This window comes from Tamandua tetradactyla, chromosome 17, assembly GCF_023851605.1.
Source record: "Tamandua tetradactyla isolate mTamTet1 chromosome 17, mTamTet1.pri, whole genome shotgun sequence".
Taxonomy (NCBI): Eukaryota; Metazoa; Chordata; class Mammalia; order Pilosa; family Myrmecophagidae; genus Tamandua; species Tamandua tetradactyla.
Window position 1 is genome coordinate 2907889 of NC_135343.1, and position 21846 is coordinate 2929734.

At 60.5% G+C, this 21846-nt stretch overlaps 1 protein-coding gene across 5 annotated transcripts in view; it reads right to left on the reverse strand.

Annotated features, from left to right (window-relative positions):
* Positions 1-21846, reverse strand: part of FAM178B (family with sequence similarity 178 member B) — an 87874-nt gene that overhangs the window by 48962 nt on the left and 17066 nt on the right. For 2 of the 5 annotated variants that reach the window (XM_077133802.1, XM_077133806.1), the window contains exons 2-9: positions 21106-21175; positions 20491-20909; positions 19644-19705; positions 19337-19393; positions 18783-18890; positions 14386-14538; positions 9142-9247; positions 5692-5776 (exon numbers count right to left, since the gene is read on the reverse strand). In XM_077133802.1, the coding sequence (XP_076989917.1) occupies positions 5692-5776; positions 9142-9247; positions 14386-14538; positions 18783-18890; positions 19337-19393; positions 19644-19705; positions 20491-20909; positions 21106-21151 (1036 nt within the window). In that variant the 5' untranslated portion in view covers positions 21152-21175. Of the gene's footprint in view, positions 1-5691; positions 5777-9141; positions 9248-14385; positions 14539-18782; positions 18891-19336; positions 19394-19643; positions 19706-20490; positions 20910-21105; positions 21208-21846 lie in introns of all 5 variants that reach the window. The other 3 variants (XM_077133804.1, XM_077133803.1, XM_077133805.1) reach the window with 3 other exon arrangements.

The window sequence follows — 21846 nt, forward strand, 5'->3', positions numbered from 1 at the left end:
ACTGATGACTTAACACCCCAGCCTTCTGATTTATCTACCAGCCACAAAATGTGCCCACAGCAGACACCAGGCCAGTGCTGCCTGACCAGACACCTGGGCACATCACCCGGCCAAGCTGACACCAGAACCCAACTGTCACAGTACATTACCGCCTTTGTTTCTTCGTTCTTTTACAAAAAGTGACCTTATAAATATTCCCTGGGAGGGAGGGATGGGGTAAGAAAGAAAGGAAGAGAGGGAGGAAGGAGAGAGAATGCATGTAAGCAGTGACAGAGAAGTGACCCACAAAATGGGGGCCTGCCAAGAGTGCTCCAAGGCGCCATCAGCCAGCACAGAGGAGCTCTTGGGACAAAGGGAAAAACATGGTGCCCAAGTACGGGAGAACAAAGGGTCCACAGACCCAGCTCGTGGGACTGAAACGAATTTGTTCTGGGAACTGAATTTCTTGCCCACTTTCAAACCATCCAAAGAATGTTCTGGCCAGGGCCATTTTATTTTATTATATGCCCCCTCCTACACAACTATTACAGCAGCTGATAAGGAATGAAGCGGGTAGGTGAACATGTAGACACTGTTCTGGAAGTTAACAGGAAACGACCTCCGTGGGTCTTGGTCCTGTTCTCCAGCCCCCGGAGCCCGCTGACGCAGCCACTTTCCCTGTGCCACGGCTGCTCCCACACAGGCTCAAGGGAACCGGGGCTGTTCAAGAAACAGGAGGCAATCTCTTTCAAGCTAATTCCAACTAATTAGTTGCCCAAGCATACATTTACTTTCAAAACCAAGTCCTGTCACCAAAAAAAAAAAAAAAGGAAAGCCAAAACAACAACGACAAAAACTAGCTAATAAAGGAGTGTAGCAAGATTGCTGGGTGCAGGGTCACAGGCAAAAGTGAGTGAATTTCTATACACTAGCAATGAACAATCTGTAAATGGAATTAAGGAGACAATTTATTATACTATAAAAAAGAACAAAATAATAGGAATAAGTTTAACAATAGAAGAGTGAGACTTGTCCACTAAAAATTACACAATATTGTGGACAGAAACTGAAGACTTAAGTAAGTGGAACGACATTCCAGGCCCATGGCTTAGATGATGTAATATTGTTCCAACAGCCAAACTCCCACAAAATTCCAATTGTCTTTTTGGCAAAAATTGACAAACTGATCCTAAATTCATTTGATGCAAGGGACCTGAATTCAATAAAGCTGAAAAAGAACAAAAAAGCTGGAGGACTCACAATTCCCAATTTCAAAACTTACTACAAAGCTACAGTAAACGAGACGGTGTGATGCTGGCCCAAGCACAGCGTACAGACCCACAGCACAGAACTGGGGAATCCAGAAAGAATCCCCTACATTTATGGTCCACTGGTTTCCCACAAGGGCGCCAAGACGATTCCATGGAGAAAGGACAGTCTGTCTCGTCAGCGAACGGTGCTGCGGCAACGGGACATCCACATACCAAAGAACGACGTCGCACCCCTATCTCACAGTACACACAAAAATGAATTAAAAAATGGATCAAACACCCAAACGCAAGGACTCAAAGTACAAAGCTCTTAGAAGAAAACACAAGCATAACTTTTTATGACCTCGGATGGGGCAAGAGTTTTTCCTAAGACACCTGAAGCATAAGCAACCACTCTCAGAGTGGCTGAGACTTCTCCAAAATTAAAAACTTCTGTGTTTCCAAGGACACTAGTAAGAGAGTGAAAAGACATCCCCTTGTTGTCTTCTAGCACAGGAAGAGTTGCTCAGCGTCCCTCATCCTGAGGGAAATGCAAATCCGAATTGCAATGGGAAACCACTTGGCGCTCCCTGGGCAGAGAAGATGGACAAGGACAAGGGGATGGAGGGATGACGGGAAGGGGAGCCCTCTCGTGCTGCTGATGGGAAAGTGAAATTGCTCAGTCACTTTGGAAAACAGTTCTGTGGTTCCTCAAAAAGTAGAACACGGGCTTAGCGTATGACCCAGCAGTTCCATTTCTAGGGACACACCCGAGAAAGCCAGAACATCAGCTCCCCCAAACCTGCAGCGCATGTTCTCCCGAGGGCATCCGTAACAGCTGTAAGGTGGAAGCCACCTGGCGTCCATCAGCGGAGGAGTGGAGAAACAGATGCCGTCTGTCCACTCACTCAAGGGAACGTTCCTCAGCCGCAAAGAGGGATGAGGTGCTAGCCCAGGAGACGCGGGCTGAGGGACAGAAGCCCGTCACCAAAGGCCACATGCCATGTGGTTCCACAACATGAGATGTCCGGACTGGGCACGTCCACGGACAGAGGAAGCAAATGAGTATTTGTCTAGGGCTGGGGGGGTGTGTGTGTGAGGGGAGCTGGGGGGCAATGGGGAGTCATTGCGAAGGGGTAGGGAATTTCTTTTTGGAGTGTGATGAAGATGTTCTAGAATTACAAGAGTGGTGATAGTTGCAAACTCTGTGAAAATACTAAAAAACACTAAATTATACACTTCTAAATGGTGGGTTCAATGGTAAATGAATTATATCTCAAACAAAACAAAAGCCAACAACAAACCTCCGTCCTAGTCTTGACAAACATCAATGAAGTTCCATTGTTCCTGCAACGGACCCCACTGTCCTCTAATGTCTGTACCCAGATTTCCAGCCTTCCCTCCCACTCTTTCCCCTTTAAGGAAGTCCCATTTTCCCACCTCCCTGACCTTGCTCCCACAGCCTGTGCCCTCGCATCTCTGCACACCCAGGTCCTATCTGCAGGGCTACAAACCAGGGGCCTCCAGCCCAATACCGCCTGCAGACGGGTGCCCAGCCTCTGCTGGCTCTTTAACTGGGTCAGCCACCGAGACGAGATCTCACACTGATGCCCACATTCCAGCTCGTGATACATCCTGCAGTCTGTCTGTCCAAGAGCCAGGCTCCCCTTCTTCTTTGCAAGTGAACATGGCTTTGTCCAGATGTCTGCTCAGGAAAGTGGGTCCACCCCAGGGGACGGACTGTGCCATCCCCATCCCACCGACAGGGCAGGTGGCTGCCCCCAGCCAAGGCAGCAGAAATGAGCTCTGGCTGTTTATGCAAAAAACAGGTTTACCATGCGTGGGCGGCAATTTACCTTCAGTCAGTGAGGCTCGGCGTCAGGGCCTCACATGGCCCAGGTTTTCCAGGGGAGCCAGGTGGCAAACAGGACACAATTCTACAGAAACGCTTCTGGTGCGTGTCCAGAAGAGATACGCGAGAGAAGGATCTGAACCCCCAAAGGTCTAGTATTTGGTATGATGTCTTTACTCCTTTTAAATAAACGTTCTCTTTCACACGCAATTTCCCACCTAATCGTGTAGATGACCAAGCTGTCCTAATTACAAGCAAGGATTTCAGAGCAGTTATTGTACTTGTGTTCAAGGTGGTAAAAGAAAATATGCTCATAATGAACGAACAAACAGGAAATCTCACTAGAGAAACAAGAACTAGTAAAATAAAAAAATAAAGAACTAAACGGAAATCCAAAACTAAAAATTTCAAATATCTGAAAGGAGGATGTGTAAGAGTAAGTTTTCTGGGTTCTGGGTTCTGTCTTGGTGGAAATTCCTCATCCATATCTAGGGCGTTCAAAGGTCAGTGAAGAGTCAGAAAACAAGGCAAATATCCTCTGAAGGCTGTGACCCAATCCTGGTTGGTGAAACAAAATGGAAAGAACGTCCTGATAAAAAAAGAGAAAAGTACAGGAAGTGATGATCTCCCACCCCCTCCCCTTTTGCCTTAAACACTGTTGAGTCATAGGAGTGTGATGATGACTGGAGATACGGCAGCCCTTTTGCAACCATGAGTGAGAACCGCAGATGCAGGGAGAGCCCGGAGCCTGCCTATCTGCCGAACATGCCCAGGGACGACCCACCTCCAGATATTTTGTCAGATGAGTGATAAACTGCTCTCAGCTGGGTATGTCAAAAAACGTTCTAACTGAACAGAGAGATCTCACAACACCAGACCTGCATTCTATGGCAGTAACTGGCCATCGTGTGCAGACGTCCCCTTGAGATGGGGCCACTGCATCCTTGCACCCCACAGGTGACCGAGCCTGCTGTCCCTGCCCTGCGCGCCTCGGCAAGGGGGCGCGGCTGTGCCTCCTCCACAAATACTTCTGATGCCCGCCCCACCCCCAGCCCAGCCCTCATAGCTGGAAGGAATTTCTCTTTTCTTGGAACTCGCCCAGTTTTGCCAGGGGCTCCTTCCTGGCTCCTCTTGTGGTTTTAGCTTCTCCCCTCCTCCTTGGCTGAATGCCTTCTGAGGGCAGGAATGTGTCTCCCTCGTCCGTCTGTCCCTCTGCCCCCAGCGCCATGCACGGGTGTCAGAGGCACGCTGCGGGTCTCTGTGAAGTCGGTGCCAACGCCCCGCTGGGAGGGCAGAGTGTTCCAGAACACGCGGCTCTCCGAGCTCACCGTGGGCCTCGCACGCTGCTTCACATCCCACACGCTGCCCTGAGCACACCCCAAAGCCGGTCCTGGGGCCAAGACGCCCCGACCTGCCCCGGCTCGGAAGCGTGTTAGGATGGGGATGGCTCCAGGAGCGGGGTGGCACACAAGCGCCAGGCCGGCCATGCCCGGGAGAGCTGGGCACCCAAACACGAGCAGGAGTGGGTATTCAGTGTGCCTCACATTTTACCAAATCCCGAGGGGCAGGACTTCTTTTCTATCAGCACTTGGTGGAAAGGCTGCCTGAACTGGCAGGGCTGCTTCAGCGCCAGCTTTGGGCAGCTCCTCTCCTGGTACCTGGTGCTTTGCCGGAGCCAGCCTCTCCCATCCTGGCCCAGAGGGAGGAGCGGCCACCCCAGAGCCTGGACCCCAGGAGGCGAGGCCGGGACCCCGGGGGCAGCAGCAAGGGCAAGTGGGAGGTGATGTGTTTCGGAGCCAGGGGAGAAGCAGGACAAGAGCGGCCTCTGTGCCCCCAAAGGGCAGGCAGCTGCAGAGGCGGCTGTGCACGTGTGCACTCAGAGGCCACGCACTGGGGGGTGCGGGTGGGGGGAGCCTGGAGCACTCCCGGGCAGCTCCTGAGGCAGGGGGTCCTGAGAAGCGAGGGGCTCGGGGGGCGGTGCTGGAAGGGGCGCCGTGGCCCACCACCTGGGAGCATTAGTGTCGAGCCAGGGGCAGGCTGCAGTCAGGTCCTGGCTGCCTGCTGAAGCCCCTTCTGGCAGGTCACAGGACGGTGCCCGGTGCCGGAGGGCAGCACCAGCCGCGAAGGGGAAGGTCAACTGCTTCGGCGAGGCCCCATACCCCAAAGGATAACGATCACCGAGACACCCCACCGTGCCCAGGAGAAGGGAAGGAGGGAGCCCCACTCCACCCAGCCCCAGCTGGGGGTCTCCAGGCACGCCCATCAGCCAAGGGGGGCTGTCAGTGGGGTGGCAGCCTCAGGGGCCCCTCGGTGGTCCCTGCCCAGGGGGCTGCCCTGGGACCTCCCCAGCCACGTGGGGCTCTCAGGGGAGCCGGGAAGCGAGCTGCCCCTGCACCCAGAGAATGCACGCCTTGGCTGGAGCCCGGCAGCCCTGGGTGGCCCTGGGACCCCCGGGGCTCTGCAAGGTCAGACGGCCTTGGCAGGATGGGCTGGCCTGCGGCCGGACAAAGAGCCCAGAACAGCATCCTTGTCAACAACCCCTGTGGGGCCCAGAAACGAGCACTGGCTGCGGATTCGGCCTGCCCAACCGCCCCACAGCCCCGTACTGACCGGCCTGGCTGAAGAGCCAATCCACGCTGAGGTCCCACAGGAGATTAAAGGCCCCCAAAGAGGTTTCCGGAGGCCACGTCAGCAGCTGGAAAGAGGGAGAAAACGCAGGTGAGCTGGGGCACTGCCACGGAGTCCCAGGGTCAGGGCAGGGCGAGGGGCCAATCACTGCCCTGTTAATCCCCACGGGCCAGCACGCGCCCACTGTAGAGAGAGGCCAGGGGTCATCCCCAGGCCACACGGCTGGACAGAGCAAGGTCAGGACTCGAGTCCATGTCCGTGTGGCCTCAGACCCTCCCTACTTCCTCCTCCTCTTCCCTCCTTGTGTGTGTGTGTGTGGGGGGGGCTTGGTCCTGTGGCCCCTCATTCCCTGTGGTCACAGTCACCCCCCTCCAAGGCAGGGGCTCGTGGGCACTGACCCAGCCTGCCGGACCGTGCAGGGTGGCCCCTCTCTGTGGCCCCTGCATTGTGTTCAGGGCAGCGCCGTAACTTAGCCGTCTGAGACCAGTGCACACCCGTGGACCCCTGGCCGGTCACCCAGCTGGCCCAAACCCACAGGGGCCCTTACGTGGACGCCCCTGCAGGGGGCGGGCTGTAAGCTGGGTGGGAAGGTAGACAGGCATGGCACGGAGCCCAGGCCAGCTCCCTCCCCACGGGCACCGCATGGTCTGGGGACAAGGCCAAGCCTCAAGGTGGGGCAGAGGGGACACCACCCCCCTTCTCCGGGGCTGCAGACCCTACCACCACGCCTCCCCGGGGGGCAGGGCACTGTCGGCCGAGGCCTGCTCTGGGTGTCCCCTCGGAGGAGGGAGCTGCTATGCCCAAGGAGGGCGGATGGACTGACGCTGCCGGCCGTGGCCCGGACCCTGCCCTGTTTGGGATGGCTCAGCAGGGCCCCCTGTGCCCGGCTCCCCGGGGTCTCTGCGTCCCGGATTCTCCCTGCTCTTCCACTGCACTCCCAGGCGACTATGAGCATGAAAAGTGCTACCTTGGTGCCCACCGCCCCGGCCCAGCCCGAGCTCTGCCCTTCCCCTCCCCTCCTACTCCTCGTGCTCTAACTCTCCCACCTGTGTACACTTGATCATTTCCAGAGAAAACACATGCTCACCGAGCACATGCTACCTGCAGCCCACCCTCCCTGCCCAGCAAGCACAACTGGCCCGGGCACGAGGCAGCCTAACGCATGTACCAGGAGCCAGAGTGCCCGCTGGGCCTGTGCTGCACCCGCTGAGGCCCTGGGTGGGCAGCAGGACTGGGGACCTGAGGGAACTCAGAGTCTTTCCAAAGACACCGCCTGGTGGGCAGAGCTGTGCCCCGTCTCTCAGAACCAACCCCAAGGGTGCTGCAGGCACCTGGTGGCCCTGCTCCTCTGCCTGCCTACGATGGCCGGGGGTCACCAAGCCCCTCTGCTTTGGTTTATTAAGCTGCCAGAATACAATATATCAGAAATGGAACAGCTTTTTAGAAAGGAATTTAAGGAGTTCCAAGTTTACAGTTCTAAGGTCATGAAAATGTCCAATTTAAGGCACCAACAAGAGTTGCCTTCACTCAACAAAAGCTGATGCCGTCCAGAACACCTCTGTCAGCTGGGGGGCGCATGGTGACATCTGCTAGCTATCTCTCCTGGCTTCTTGTTTCAAAAGGAGCCCCTGGGGGTGTTTTCCTTCTGTATCTCCAAAGGTCTCGGCTGCCTGGGCTTTGCTGGCTCAAGCTTTTTCCAGATGGTTCCTTCTTCAAGGGCCCCAGTAAGTGGATGAAGACCACCTCGAAAGGGCAGTGACACAGCTCCACGGAAACCACCAAAAAGGTCCCACCCACTAACACTGAGTCAGGATTAAAGAGCGTGGCTCTTTGGGGTGCACGACAGGTTTAAGCCGGCACAGCCCACCCTCTGGACCCCCAACGGATGTTCTTTCCGAATCTAAAGTGCATTCAGAGGATGTCGTTTTCTCGCCGCTCCCCTCCCTGCAGGCCAAGTGCACCCCTTTAGCTGATGTGCTTCTGCCCTGGGCGAGGGTGCCTGTGTCTTCTTCCTGAACCTTCTGAGCTAACCCCAAGTCTGCCAGGGAAGGGAGGGCGGGCTCTAGGGGAGCAGGGGCCCCGAAGCAGCTACGGGGTTGGCTCATCTTCTCGTGTGCCACCAGCCCGGGTCACTGAGCAAGAAGCCGAGGCAGGAGGACCAAGGAGCTGCGGAGTCAGAGCTCGGCCCTCGTCTTCAACGCCGCTCTGCGTTGAGAGCGAAGGAGTGAGAGCACGAAGGAGTGAGAGCACGAGTGGCGCAGGCTCGCCAGCCTCCCGCCCCCCAAGCCACGTTGGGGCACACAAGGGCCCTCTGTGGGCGCCGGCTCAGACGGACCTTTGTGCCTCCCAGCGCCCAACTGGGCCCCACTGAGTGTGAGGAGCAGGGAAGCCAGAGAATAATGGCCACGCTGTGTCCTGATCTCAGCCACGCCTCCCGCAGGGGCCGCAGCAGGGGCAGGGGCAGTGGCAGGGGCAGGGGCAGGGGCAGGGCTGCAGCAGGGGCAGGGGCAGGGGCAGGGGCAACGGGAGGGGCAGGGGTAGGGACGGGGCAGGGGCAGGGGCAGGGGCAGGGGCAGCGGGAGGGGCAGGGGTAGGGATGGGGCAGGGGCAGGCGCCCTATGGAAGGACCCCGAGAGCTGAGAAAACCCTTTTCCAAGGTAGGGGGGGCGACCCGAAGGCTCCCAGCAGGAAGAAGAGGGGAGTCGGGGGGGGGGGGGGGCGGCCGGCCTGCCAAGCCTGGAGTTTCTTGAAGAGCCTACCTCGGAGGGTGGCTCTCGTTTGCAGCTGTGGCCTGGGCTCACGCTGGCAGGAACAGGACCAGCTGGCAGTCGAGCCTGCTGGCCCACACGGGCTGGTCCTGGTCGGCCTCCTCAAGCCCCACACCCGTGTCCCAGCAGCTGCCCCTGCAGCCCCTGGCACCTTCTGTCTTTCCCAGCCCACAGGCTTCACGCCCCAGGCAGAAGGCACGTCCCCCAGGGCCGCAGGTGGCAGTGGTCAGGACGGGACAGACTGGGGCGGGGGGTGGCCGTCCCAGGCCTTTCCAGTCGACTTGCAGTGCAACCCCCCAAGCTCCCAGCTCTGAACACAGGGGCCGCGGCGGGCATGGCTGACGCGCTGGGAACAAACGAGACGCCTGCCGAGGAGCCCCCCAAGCCCACCTGAAATCCAGACCCCCGAGGGCTCTGAGAGCACCTGTGCGCACGAGGGGGCCCAGCGAGGCCGAGTGCCGGCGGGGCGGCAGGGGCTTCCGGGACTGTGGCGACCTCTGTGCCCGGGCAGCCCAGGCCTCTCAGACCCTGAGGAGCTGCCACGAGGATTAATTGCTCAGACGCGCGCGTCCCTCTCCACCTGGGCCACGCCTGGCCGCGGCCGCGCATCTGCAGGGGGAAGGCGGGGCGCTCCTGCCCCCTGGCGGCCGCCCGCGGCGCTCACCTGGAAGAGCCAGCGCAGCAGCGGCACGGGGCGGGCGGGTGCGTGCAGGTACAGGTTGCCCAGGAGGCCGCTGCGGAGGAAGGCGAGCTGCTGGGCCGGCGGGGACCTGTGGACGAAGCAGAGGTCAGGGGCGGCCAGCGGAGCCACCAGCAGCCAACGCCCCGTGGCTTTGCGCTCCCGCGCCCGGACCAGTGACCACCGTGGAGGGCGAGGTCCTCGGAGCCCTCAGTCCGAGGAGAAACACCCCGGACCACTGTGCCCAGGCCGCGTGCTCTGGACACAGCATGGATGTGGCGATGACCGGGAGAGGCCGGGCCCTTCCCACTGGGCAGGAGGGAGATGGAGGGACAGAGGCGGTCAGAGGCGCGAGAAGGGCCCGAGGCCAGGTGGGAGAGCTGGGCTGCACCTGTGGCGGGCAGCCTTACCACCTCAAGGCGACCGGCACATCTCAGATTTTTCCAAAACATGGGACACCGAGAAGATGGGAAAAGAACAGAAATGGGCCAAGACGGGGAGCTCCTGGAAAGGGGAGGGCTCCAGGGAGACGCTTCGGAAGCCGCCTGAGCTCAGGGCCCCGGCTGCCCATGGCCTGTCCACCCGGGTGTCCGGCCAGGCCACCCACAGAGCGAGGGTCTCACGCACAGCACGGGCTGCGCGGCCGTCCTGGAGGAAGGCTCCCACCTGCACGACCCCAGGGCCTCTAGAAGGGGGAGGGGAAACGCTCCCGAGGTCCAGGGCCTCTGGGGACAGGCGTGGCCAGACTCAACAGCCTCGGGGACTCCTGCTCACCCCTGGCTTGGGCTGGGGCAGGCTCCTCCCACCTGCCCACTGAGTGAACGCCCCTCTGCAGGCTCCCTCTGGACAGGTCCTGAAAACCAGCCCCATGGGCTCCAGGAAATGGAAGAGTGTGCTCATGTTGGTTCTTCTTCGTCACGGCCACATCCGGGCAAAGCACATCCCAGACACCAAAGTCACGGCCATGATGGTCAGAGCAACCTTCTTTTTTTTGTGAAAGGACGTCACATTTAATGTGCCAGGGACAGAATGCTCCAAAACAAGTCTCCTCCGAGCCAAACCGCCGTCTTCCTGAGTATGTCCAGGCAACTCGCGAAGTGCACTTTTCCCCTAAATCATTCACGTTCAGAGGAGAGAACGGCTTCATTTATGGTTGTCCTACAGCAGTCCCCTGTGAGCACAGACATGCGTGCACCCTCGGCTCCTGGCACGTGTACACTCTGACCCCTGGCACATGTATACCCTGGCCCCTGGCACGTTCTGTGCCCCTGTGCCTGGCTACACATATGCTCAGTGGAGAGGCTTTTGGGATGACCCTGAGAGGCCCATCCATGCTCAGCCCCCAGGACACAGACAACATCCAGGCAAACATCTGCAGGACCCCGACACTGGCAGGGCCCCCAGAGGCCGCGTGGTGTGGACTCAGGTGTTTGGTGTCCTGCGGTGGGCACCCTGCCAGTTTCTCTGCTCCACGCACATTCCACTGCCGTTCCAAGGAGACAAACGTCTCTCTCCTGCCACCGCTGCTCTGCCACGCAGGCGGCGGGCGCAGAGCCCCCGGCGGTCACCCCACTTGTGCCCAGACAGGAGAGCGTGAGGACGCTGTCAACCCCGCCACCCTGGCAGGGGCCACCCGCCGAGGGCAGGTGCGTGCTCCAACCCTCGCCAGGCTGGGCGGGACGCCGCGCCAGCCAGCAAAGGCAAAGAGCCAACAGGCCAACACCGCGGGGCAAACGGCAGCTTGGCTCAGCTCACGGGGCTCTGCCTGCGGGAGCACAGCCCCGGCCTTCTATTTGTGATTTCTGTTCCTGAAAAGGTCTAAATTAAGATTCTTCCAGCCGCTACTCCTCAAGTACTTTACGGGCAGCAGTCCCAGAAGGCGAAGCCTCTAAGTGCCCTGGAATCGCGATGGTGGCAGAGGGATAAACACTAAGCACAGTTATTTACGTGGCATCAGCGCCCGCGCACAGCGGCCTACTGGATGAATGCGTAAATAAAGCGCCCAGGAGCAGAGGTGACTAAAGGTCAAAGCGCTCACCTCTGCGCTCCTTTTTCTTTCCTTCCTTTAAAGAGGTGTCCCAGGCCTCCCGTCCCAGCTAACATCTCCATCGTTCCCAGAACGGCTCAGTCGGCAGCCTCCACAGGCCTATCGTTTTGGGGGCAGTTGCGGCCACTTGGGCAGCTGGGCCTGTCCACACCCGCAGTGGCCGGACTCATTTCCCCTGCTTCAGCCCTGGAGGCGCAGGGAGGGGAGGAGTCTCGGCAAAACCAGGGCTGGGGCTGTGGGGTCTCGGGGAGAGCCAAGGTGCGGCCCTGTCCAAACAGCTTCCCTGAGGCGTCAGATTTAAAGGTGCCGCTTGGAGCCCTCCAGCAGGCGCACAGACGGAAGCCACTCTCAGCGCGTCCAGCCTTAGAACACCTTCGCCCCCTAGGAAGACGCCTCACCCTGTACCCTTCACCCGCGTCCTCTCTCCCCTCCCCAGCCCCTGCCAGCCCCCGCTCTGCTTCTCGATGCATCTGCCTGCTCTGTGCACATCCCAGGGGTGGGACTGCGCAGGCCACAGCCTTCTGCGCCCGGCTCCTTTCACCTGGTTCAGTGTTTTTGAGGTTCACCCACATGGCGCCATGGCCGGCACGTGGTTTATTTTGCTGGTTAGCTCCTGTCGGGTAGCGCTGATGTGGCAGGTGGGCCCAGCTCCCTGGGGCGCAGGCTCAGCTCCCTCAGGGGTGCATGAGGGTGGGGCTGCCTGTTGCCTTCAACCCACAGCTGTGCTGCCAGGGAGGTGCCGGCCGCTCTCCCTTCCACCATGCTGTCTGAGGCTGCTGCTGTCCCTGCATCTCACCGAGACGGGCTCCTTACAGGCCATCCTGCCTGCTCCAGTGCCCATGGAGGAGCGGTGCACGCAAGGAAGGGATGGCAGGGCGGCTGCGCACGCACAGAGACTGGGGGGCCCAGGGAGACATGTGGGTATCTGACCCCTTCCAGCTCAGGAAGCCGGGGGGTCTTTTGAGCTGCTGTCGAGGGAGGAGGTAAAAGCCCCAGAGTCTCCTGAAGGGGACGCTGCTGTGGAGGCACGTGACATGTCTGGAGAATGGCTCGAGGTCACACGTCCAGTCCGGTGATGCATGATGGCCTGGCTCACGTGTGGGAGACGCTCCTGCCCACGAGCCCCCAGGTCCAGCCCGGACGCCGCTGCCCTGACACAGAGCACCACACCGGCCTGTCCTTGCCCCGGATCTGGGGCCACCTGCTTGCTCAGCGCCAAGAGCCTCTGCCCTGGTCAGCGGGGGACAGGCTGTCCTCTTCACGTGCCGTCGGGGAGAAGCGCCCCCATTTCAGGAAGGATTTAGCAGAACAGCACCCATGTCTTTCCTCCAGCGAAAAAAGAGCAGTTCTGCTGCAGCACATTTAGAAAATTCAGAGAAGCCCAAGGAGGAAAATCAAGGTGCCCTGGACCTCACAAGTGGGGCTTCTCGCATGGCAGAAATGGAACCACAGGCTTTTCCAAGGCCAAGTGTCCTTCTACTCTGCCTCCATCTCCGCGTTTCTGGCAGAACGCAGCAGGGAATTACAGTGCAGCCAGTGTCTCCTGCTTTCGTGTTTGGACTTGAAGTCCGAGGTGAACTCCGACCTTCAGACAGTGGCCCGTTGGCTGCAAAGCGGGGGTCCCCGGGCACACGGCCCCCTGGCATTCCTCCAGGCAGTGGCGTGGTGCCCAAAGCCGCAGAGTGTGGCAGCCCCCACCTTCATCGCCACATTCCAGGGAGGACGCTCTGAATTCCTCACCCCAGGGAAGCCGGGCGGCCACCTGGCCCCACCTGGCCCCACCTGGGCCCACCTGGCAGGGCCGCTCTGACCCCAGGTCTCTGCGCCCCAGGTCCCCTCACCTGTCAAAGCGTTTCTGCCAGCCATCAGGCCCGTGATGGAAACCCGCTGTGGGCACAGAGCCCGAGCAGGCCGTGCGGGAAGCTCCCCGCCCCTCCCGCCGCCGAGGCTGCCTCCACCGTCTGTCTCCTCTCGCCCCCACCGCCTAACCAGGCACCTTTCCAACGTGCGCACAACCGGGCCCACCACCTGGGAATCTGCTTCCGGTCTCCAGACAAACATCCCTGAGAAGAAAACTCTCCACCATGTTGCTTATGGCGGGGAAAGATTGGAAATCACGCACGTTTTTAAAAAAACAAGCAAAATGGTTCGGCCCATGAGGGCCCCTGGGACCGCGGCGTTATTTGACCACAAATGCACCTCGTCTGCCTGTGGGGTCGGGACCTGGCTTAGGTCCTGACAACCTGGGAAGGATACCTGGGGGCAACCGTGGACTTGGATGCTGGGGGGCGCTTGGCTGTCACGACGGGACTGAAGTTACACCCACACGGAGAGGCCGGTGGTTTAAACGGGGATCTTTACAGGGTGAATTACATGTGTCTGGGACGAGTTTAGGATCCTCCCCGGGGACTGAGGGCGGTGCTGGTGGACGAGGCGGGGTGCGCGGAAACCGCTGGAGCTGAGGGGCAGGCGGGAGGGAGGCCACTCGGCTCTGTCTCCACGTGTGCTTCACTCTTCCGTGATAAAACGTCTTAAAGGAAACACGTCGGATGGGAAGAGTGACCTGGATTTAGTGAATGAACCGGACACACGTGCCCCGAGCAGGGAGAAAGGCCCGGGACCCTGGCACGTGGCCCTAAGGGGTGGAGCCCCTGAGACCCCTGTGTGTGGCTCCAGGGTGTGTGTGCCCCCCGGGAGGCGAAGGGGCCCCCGCCACCCCGCGAGCTGTGTTCTCAGGCACCACGTTGCACGCTCGCCAGCCTTTTAAAACCCGCAGCCCCCAGGTCAGGACAGTGCTGGCCGACTTGCAGGAGGGCGTGGGGGGCAGCCTCGCAGCCTGCACATGCCTCAGGGGCCCGGGCGGAGCCGAGAGGGCAGACGGGAGCCGGACGCAGGCCTGGGGACACTGGGTGCCCGGAGGGGCTCCGGCGCGGGTGAGGACAGAGCCTCGACAACCCATGAGCTGAGGAGGCTGGAGCTGCGGGCGAGCCCGGAGGGGCAGGAAGGAGCAGCGCGGGCACCAAAGCACGCGGCGCTACACGGGGGGCCTGGGGCTTCCAACGGACCTGCGTCTGAGTCGGTAAGTTACGTGTTCCGCGTGGACAGCTCCCTAAAGGGTGACGCCCACTTCCTGCTCAGGGGTGGCCCCTGTCGTCGGGCTCCCCCCACCCCCACACACTCACCTGAGGAACAGCCCCTCCAGGTGGCTCCGTGGCTTCAGGTGTGCAGAGTCCAGGACGCACGGCAGGGGCTGGCTCCGCGGCAGGAACACGGCCTCGCCCGGGTGGACGGGCGGGAAGGCCTGCAGCACCACCGAGAACTTCTCTACCAGCATCCTGGGGAGGCGAGGGCAGGACACGTGGCCTCAGCAGCGCCCGGTGAGGGGTCCCCACCCCAAGAGTGGGCTGCGGTGGGCAGGGTGGGGGACAGAGGACCCGCGGCTGCGGGCAGAGCCCTGCGCCCCACACCCCTCCCGCCTCCTCCAGCCCTGCCCAGGGGTAGGGAGCTGCCCACCCAGCTGCCCCTGTCAGGGCACGAGGAGAAGCCAGGACAGGGGTTACAACCCTTAGCCCATGTCGGTGACATGCACACCCACAACATCCACACGCAACACCCCTCCCACAACAGATACACATACACACCCACACTCAACACCCAGGCAACACATATACACACACACACACCCCATCCCCACACACACCCACAACACATACATGCAATGCATACACACATACCCACACCCATAACCCCCCCACAAAACCCACACCCACCACACACCCCAACACTCCCATCCCCACCCCCAGCACACATCTACCCTCACCGTTCACACACAGACCTGTACACACGCACACCCATCACACATGCACACACACCCATCACACACACCCGTACACATGTGCACACCCACCACACGTGCACACATCCACACGCACACACCCATCACACACATGCACACCCATCACACATGTGCCCACTCACACACACACCTATTCACACGCACACACCCATCACACGTGCACACCCATCACACACGTGTACACCCTCACACACACACTACCTGTTCACACACACACACCCATCACACATGCATACACCCATCACACGTGTACACCCCCCCAGAACCACACCCACGCAGTCGGCTCCGGTGACCTTTAGATGCAGGAAGGAAGAGGCGGCACTTCCCACCTGCCCCTCACTCCGTGTGCGCCTGGGTCTCATAGATGCGACATAAGGTACATCAGACAACGATGCGCGAGACAAGTGAGGGAGCGCCACCCTCCCCTCCTGCTGGCTGGGGGGCCCAGGGGAGCAGCTGGGCTCCTGCCGGGTCCGCCCATTGAGCTCTGCCAGCCACACACGACCTCTGTTGCCCTTCCGGGCCCTGCGTCCCTTGGAGAGGTCAAGGTCAGGCCCTCACGGGGCAGCCGCGGGGATCACGGTGAAAAGGGGGCTCTGATTCTACAGCCCTTGGGAAGCAGCCTCAGCAAACAGCCACATATATGGTAAAATAATTTTGTTTTGTTAACTTCTTTGCTGTCTGAGCTTTCGTGTGTGTATCTATTCTTTTCCTTGAAATTTTATTTTTTATTGGAGCAATTGTAGGTTTACAGACAAATTATGCAAAATATGTATTGCTTCTTATGTTGATTTTATAGTTAGAAAAAATGTACAGATTATTACAAGTTGGTTAGCACAAGGCTCATTGGTCCTGGCGCCTCAGCTCCGGCCTTAAACCAGCCCTGAAAGGGGCTTTTGTGACAACACACGTAATGTATGTGTGTTATTCGGAGGCTGAGACGACACTCACAAATCTAATCGGGGATTTCCTGTGCAGCCCAGGCTGAGGACAAGGAATGATGTGGTGGCTCAAACGTACCCACCCCCCCCAGGACACACACGCTCCTGGGCCTGACAGGGCTTCAGCGCTGCCCACTCCGCACTCACGCGTGTGCAGACATGCTGCTGGCGGTGGGTGCCGGCCCCTTCCACGGCGGGCAAACGACCCTGGGGCCCCCGCCTCCTCCCCCAGCCCCCACCCGGACCCCAGGGAACTGTCGGCTTTGCACGTGAGTCTTTTTTTTCTTTTTTCAAGTAGAAAGTTGGTCAGACTCATCAGAGTGATCCCACATCACAACAGCCACCTCCAAGTGGTGACAGAAAAAAGTCCCTGCTGTCAGAAAGGCTTACTCAACCCATCGCATCAGCATGTCACGCGCCCGCAGGGGTGTCAGCATTTCACAGCGAGGAACACCTTCTGTCTGAAGCTGGCTTCACGGCTACCTCCCTTTCCCTGAGAATTTCCCAACACCCAAGCCATCCCATCCCAGTCCTGAATGCACTCGGCAGAAAAGCAAAGAGAGACTCCTTGCTCCACTCCTGCTGCAGAGATCTCAGGAGGGTTTTAAGATTCCACTTTCAGGCTCTGCAGAGAGCAGAGAATCAGGGACCAAGTCCCCAAATCCGCACGTGGGGAGCCACTCTCATTACCTGTAAGGACACTTGGCCCCTTGCCCGGGGAGGCCGTACCCCAGTCTCCTGCTTTACCACCTCCACCCAGTGCCTCCCACAAACTGGAGAGGCGCCCCACCTTCTCTCCCAGGCTGGAGCTCCTAAGCCAGCCCTCCTGGACGGCGGGCCGGGCAGTCTCGAGGCCACAACCCACTCCTGCCCATTGCCGGTTTTGCAAATAAAGTGGGCACTCAGCCATGCTCACTCATGTACTCATTGTTTCGGCAACTTTCACAGCACAACGGTAGAGCGAAGTGGTCAGGATGGAGATTCACTGGCTATCAAAGGTAAAATATCTACTATCCACAAACTTTACAAAAAAAGTTTGCCGATCCCTGATCTTGACAAGAGAGTATCAATGCAGGAGTCCCTCTGCAGATCCTGAGAGCAGAGCCCCGGGAGGTGTGAGTCAGTGGCCCCACACATTCATGGCCTGTGGCCGTGTGGGAGAGACACACAGCGCTGTCCAGGACCTGAGTGCACCTCGGAACCCTGCCTGCACTGCCTGCACCCCCACCAAACAGGATGTCTCAGCTTACAGGAGAGGCAAAGCCGCCGCCCCAGCCTCCCCCACGTGAGAGCCCAGCCCACGTGGGCTTGTGTTCCCGCAGGTTCTCCCCGCTGCCTGTCAGCTGACATCTGCCTCGCCTGGTCATCTCCCCATCTTACAAACACACCCATCCCGGCCCCACCTCCGCCATCAGCTCCTGCCCTCCTTCCCTATACAGCCAGCTCTTTCAGACAGCTGTCTGCCTCCAGGACCTCTCTGCCTGCTCCCCTGCCCAGCTCCACTTCTCCCAGGTCACCTGGGCACTCTTGACCCAGGACCACTGTGGCCCACGGATCGTCGTCTCTGTGACCCTGGCTCCACTTTCTTCCGACCTTCTCAGTCCTCTCTGTTGCCCCTAACTGCTGGGGTCCCTCCTCTCCCCTTGCAGCCCACAGAGCCTCGTCTATGAGGTCATCTATGAGTGGGGACCCCCAAGTGCACATCCCCAGTGGAGAATATCTAAGCCCTGGGGCTCCTCAAGTGAACTTTTGATTGCAGGCTGCCACCCTCCCAGCCTGTGCCGCTTGCAGACACCCCCGCCCCCGTTTAACAAAACACAGCTGCGCAGGCCCGAGGCCTCCGAGTGACCGTCCATTCCCCTCCCTCGCCCTCCGCCTGGCTCGAAAGCAAACCCTGCCGGCTCCACCCTGAAAATAAGTCCAGAATCTCTGCTGGCACCCCAGCCCCACAGTCCAGCCACCACCCTTTCTCCTGGGTGGCCCTTCCTCGTACCTGAGCCTCGTGCGCCCCCCACTCTACCTCCTCTCCCTCTTCCACCCCCACTTGGCTGCAGCCCCCATGGCTGCCCCCCTCACCAGGCGCCCTCCCTCTTGCAGGCCTCCCCTCACCTGCCTGCCCTGACCCCTAACCCTGACCCCGGATGGTCCGGCCCTCGCAGCACTCCTTCCCCTCCCCTCATTTACGCTGTCTCCTCAGCGCTTGTCGTGTAGCTTTACGTACCCCCTTTATTGCTCGCCACCCTCCCCCAGATCTGGAAGGAAGGAAAGGGGCCCGAGACCCACATCTCAGGGCAGACGGTGCCCACAGCGCCTCGAGGACACGGCCGGCAGTTCTGGATGTCTCTGTCGGGACTGGACCCGGCGCCCCCCAAGCTCCCCCAGCCAACCTGACTCTGGTGGAGCCAGCCCAGCCTCCGCCCAGCAAACTGCACGGACAGAGGCCACCTTCCTGTCCCCGCTGGGGAAACGAAAACCGTGGCTGGTGCTTCCCCTTCTGTGGCACTTAAGTTGCCCCTGAGGCTGTGGGCTGAGGCTCCCGAGCCGGCGCTGTGCCTCGGGGCCAGCGGTGAGCGAAGCAGGAGAGGCCCCGTGTGCCGGTGTCCTCAAGGGAGCGCTCGGCACAGCCAGTGACCAAGGCCCTGGGGGGCGGTGGCAGCTCCAGAGCTCAGGAAGGGGACACACACCGCGGGCCAGACCCTGCCCCACCCCTTGACTGCTGAAGGCACGCACTGGGCCCCGGGCTGGGGGTGGACCCGCCCCCTGGCCCCTGTCGCGTCCCTACCTGTGCTCGGGCGTGAGCGCCACGTGGCTGTCATCAGGGTCCGAGGTGGGGCTGGCGGGCGGGTCCCGCAGAAGCAGCTGCTCCCGCTTCTGCTCCAGGCCCTGCTCCCTGCGGGGCAGCGAGACCCAGGCTGGGTCAGCCCCCCGCCACCCGGCGGCAGGGCCCCAGCTTCCCCCAGCCCTCGCTCTTGGGGAGGGGTCTGTTCTTGTGGGGTGCTGTCTCCCCACGAGCCTGGAAGGGGCGTCCACAGCTCTGCGGCAGCTGAGCCTCCAGGAGCACCCATCTGGCCCCACGCGCCTCCCGGGGCCCTGGGCCTCAGCTCCGCGCAGCCCCGGTCACGTCCTAACTCGAGAAAAGGGGCGACCAGGGGCCCCGGCCCCACCAACATGGCAGGGCCCAAGCAGTGAGGCGCCTGCAGCAGACATCGGAGTGGCCAGCAGCCCGGTTGGGGTCCCACTGGGGAACAGGGACAGCCGCCACCTCCCCAAGGGGCTCCCGAGGGCCAATGCAACCCCACGCGGTGCTCTCCCTTGGAGCTGTGTTTAGGAGCTCACCTCCACGTGAGCTGCAGGGGCAGGTGTGTCCAGAGCCACAGCTCCTGGGTATAGCAGCTGCGAGACAGACAGCACCCTGGGCCCGCGGCCGGGGACCAGCCACCTCTGCCTGCAGCCGCTGCTCGTCCCGCTGTGCGGACGGAGCCCCTGCTGGCAGGGGCCACCCTACCTGTGCCCAGCACCTGCACCTGTCACTCACGCGGCCCCACCCGACAGCACCCTGCTCTGGGACTTAGAGGATGCCCCCCAGAAACTCCGGGGGCCCCACGGAAGTGAGCAGCCCCCGACGGGCCCCGCCCACACTCACCTCTTCTCCTGGAGCAGGTAATCTAAGCTGTTGGTGTAGCGTTCTGAGCGCCCCGAGGTGAACTGGGAAATGGGGTGTGGGAAAGGGGAGAGAGAAGGATAGACATGGAGGGGGCAAAAGGATAAAATTTATTCTCAACTAAGCACTTTATCCTCCATTTACTTCTCTGAACAGGCCCGGCCCCCCACCCACCAAGCACCCCTTCCTTCCCTCTGCAGGCTTTCCAGCCCCCAGAGGTGTACCGCGCACGTCTCCCCTTCAGCACGGTCACCTGGCCTGGCCCGTCCTCTGCTCCTTTTAATTAACACTATGCCCTCAGGGTTATTCCGTTTCAATGCCACAGAGCGGTTCTGTCCTAACATTTTCAGCATATTCTGATGCGTAACAAGAACATATTTTATCAGTTTCTAAACCTGGCAAACACTGAGGTTACTGCCAACACTGGGCTACTACTAACAACTGGAGCTGTTTTCAGAACAGATTTTCTGGATCTCCAGGCCCTCAAACGTCCTCTCCTGTCGACCCAGTTCATTCCCCAACTGGGGGTTCTCCACGAAGCTTCCGTTGGGGAACTGGACACGGGACCAGAGTCCGTCTGAGTGTTTGTGCCAGAACCAGTGCTGAGGGGGCACCAAGAGCCTCCCCTGCTCAGCACCCCACCCCTCAGCCCTGGGAGCCCTGGGGACCCCCCAGCCCCCCTGTCAACGGGAGTCGGGAGGTAAAGTTGAGGGAGAGGCGGGAGCAGCTGCCCGACTGCGTGGGCCCGAGGCTGGGGAGGGCGGCCCGGGCAGGGTGGTCCCCAAGGGGCGCAAGCAGAAGAGGGGGCCCAGGGTGGCCACCGGCTTACCCCGGCACGGGCGTCAGCCTTGGGGGCGGCGGCCTGCTGGCTGGGGGTCCCCACGGTGCAGAACAGCTCCTTCCATGACACCAGGGCTGGGTCCGGGGCCTCCTGCTCCCAGGCCTTGGGCCGCTGCGGGGCCGGGCTCCCTGGGCCCTGGGGCTCCCCTGCGCCCGCCCAGCCCTGGGCCGGGGCCTCCTGGCTGCACCGTGGCCGCTTCGGGTACAGGAACTCCACAGGCGGGGGGCTCCAGTCGCTGGGGAACATGTCCCCCGGCTCCTCCACCTTGGGACTCTTCGGTGACTTGGAAGTCGGGGCCAAGGTGGGGCTGCCGAGGCGCCAGGCGGGCTGGAGAAGCCCCTGGTGTGGGGCACGGTCCAGGAGGCAGTGCTTCAGGGGAATGGACCTGGCAGCCGCTGCCTGGACACCTGCGGAGGGGACAGGATGACGCAGCCGCTCCCTCTGCCCGGCCGCCGTCCCGGCGGCTGTGCACACTGGAGGAGGAGGGGCAGCGGCCTGGACCGCCGCGAGCGGGTGCCAGGGGGACCCTCAACCTCGGCTTCTCCACTTCCTCGGGGCCCGACCCTCAGAAGGGCTCTACCTGGGCAGGTGAGAGGCACCTACCTTCTCTCCGAGAAAGGGCTGGCAAGGTCTTCTGGGGCCTGGCCATTTGCAAACCACTGGAAGTTGTGTCCTGGAAGGAATTGTCTGTCAGAGGAGGCGAACCTTCAGGAGAAAGTGCAGTGGCCTGAGACCACCCCCTCCCCTGAGAGGAGACCCTGCACGCGTCTGTCCCCAGCACAGGGTCCCTTCCCCAGGTCCACCCCCAAGGACCGAGCATCGTGGCACCTTGAAGGCCAAGGATAACCTTGTCGGACTTTTCATTTCAAGGAAGAGACAGGCAAGTCTACGTAGATAAACATTTTTTCCAAATCGTATGAAGTTAAAACCAGCAGGCTCCATGGCCAAGGAGAGCTGTCCTGCATCCTGGATGCACCTGCCACTGGCTTTAGCTGCCACCCGAAGGCGGACTGCTCGCTCGCGGGGACAAGGCATGACCCCAGCCCCTGCCGTTCCCCAGCTCAGCACGGAGCTGGCACCCAGCAGAGCGCCGTACATTCCAGGTGAATAAATGAGGGACTTAAAGAGCCCCCGAGGCTGGCCAAATAACCCCCCTGCAGGTGAAGGGGCCACGCCCTCCCGGCTGAGATGGGCACACCACAGGCCCAAACTCGGAGAAACTGAAACGCAGATGAAATGAAATGTTAAACCTCCATCAGTTACAGAGGCTGGGGGCCAGAAGCCAATGGCCACGCACACTTATTCAGCAAGGGGTTCCAACTCAACAACAGCGAAATAAATCAA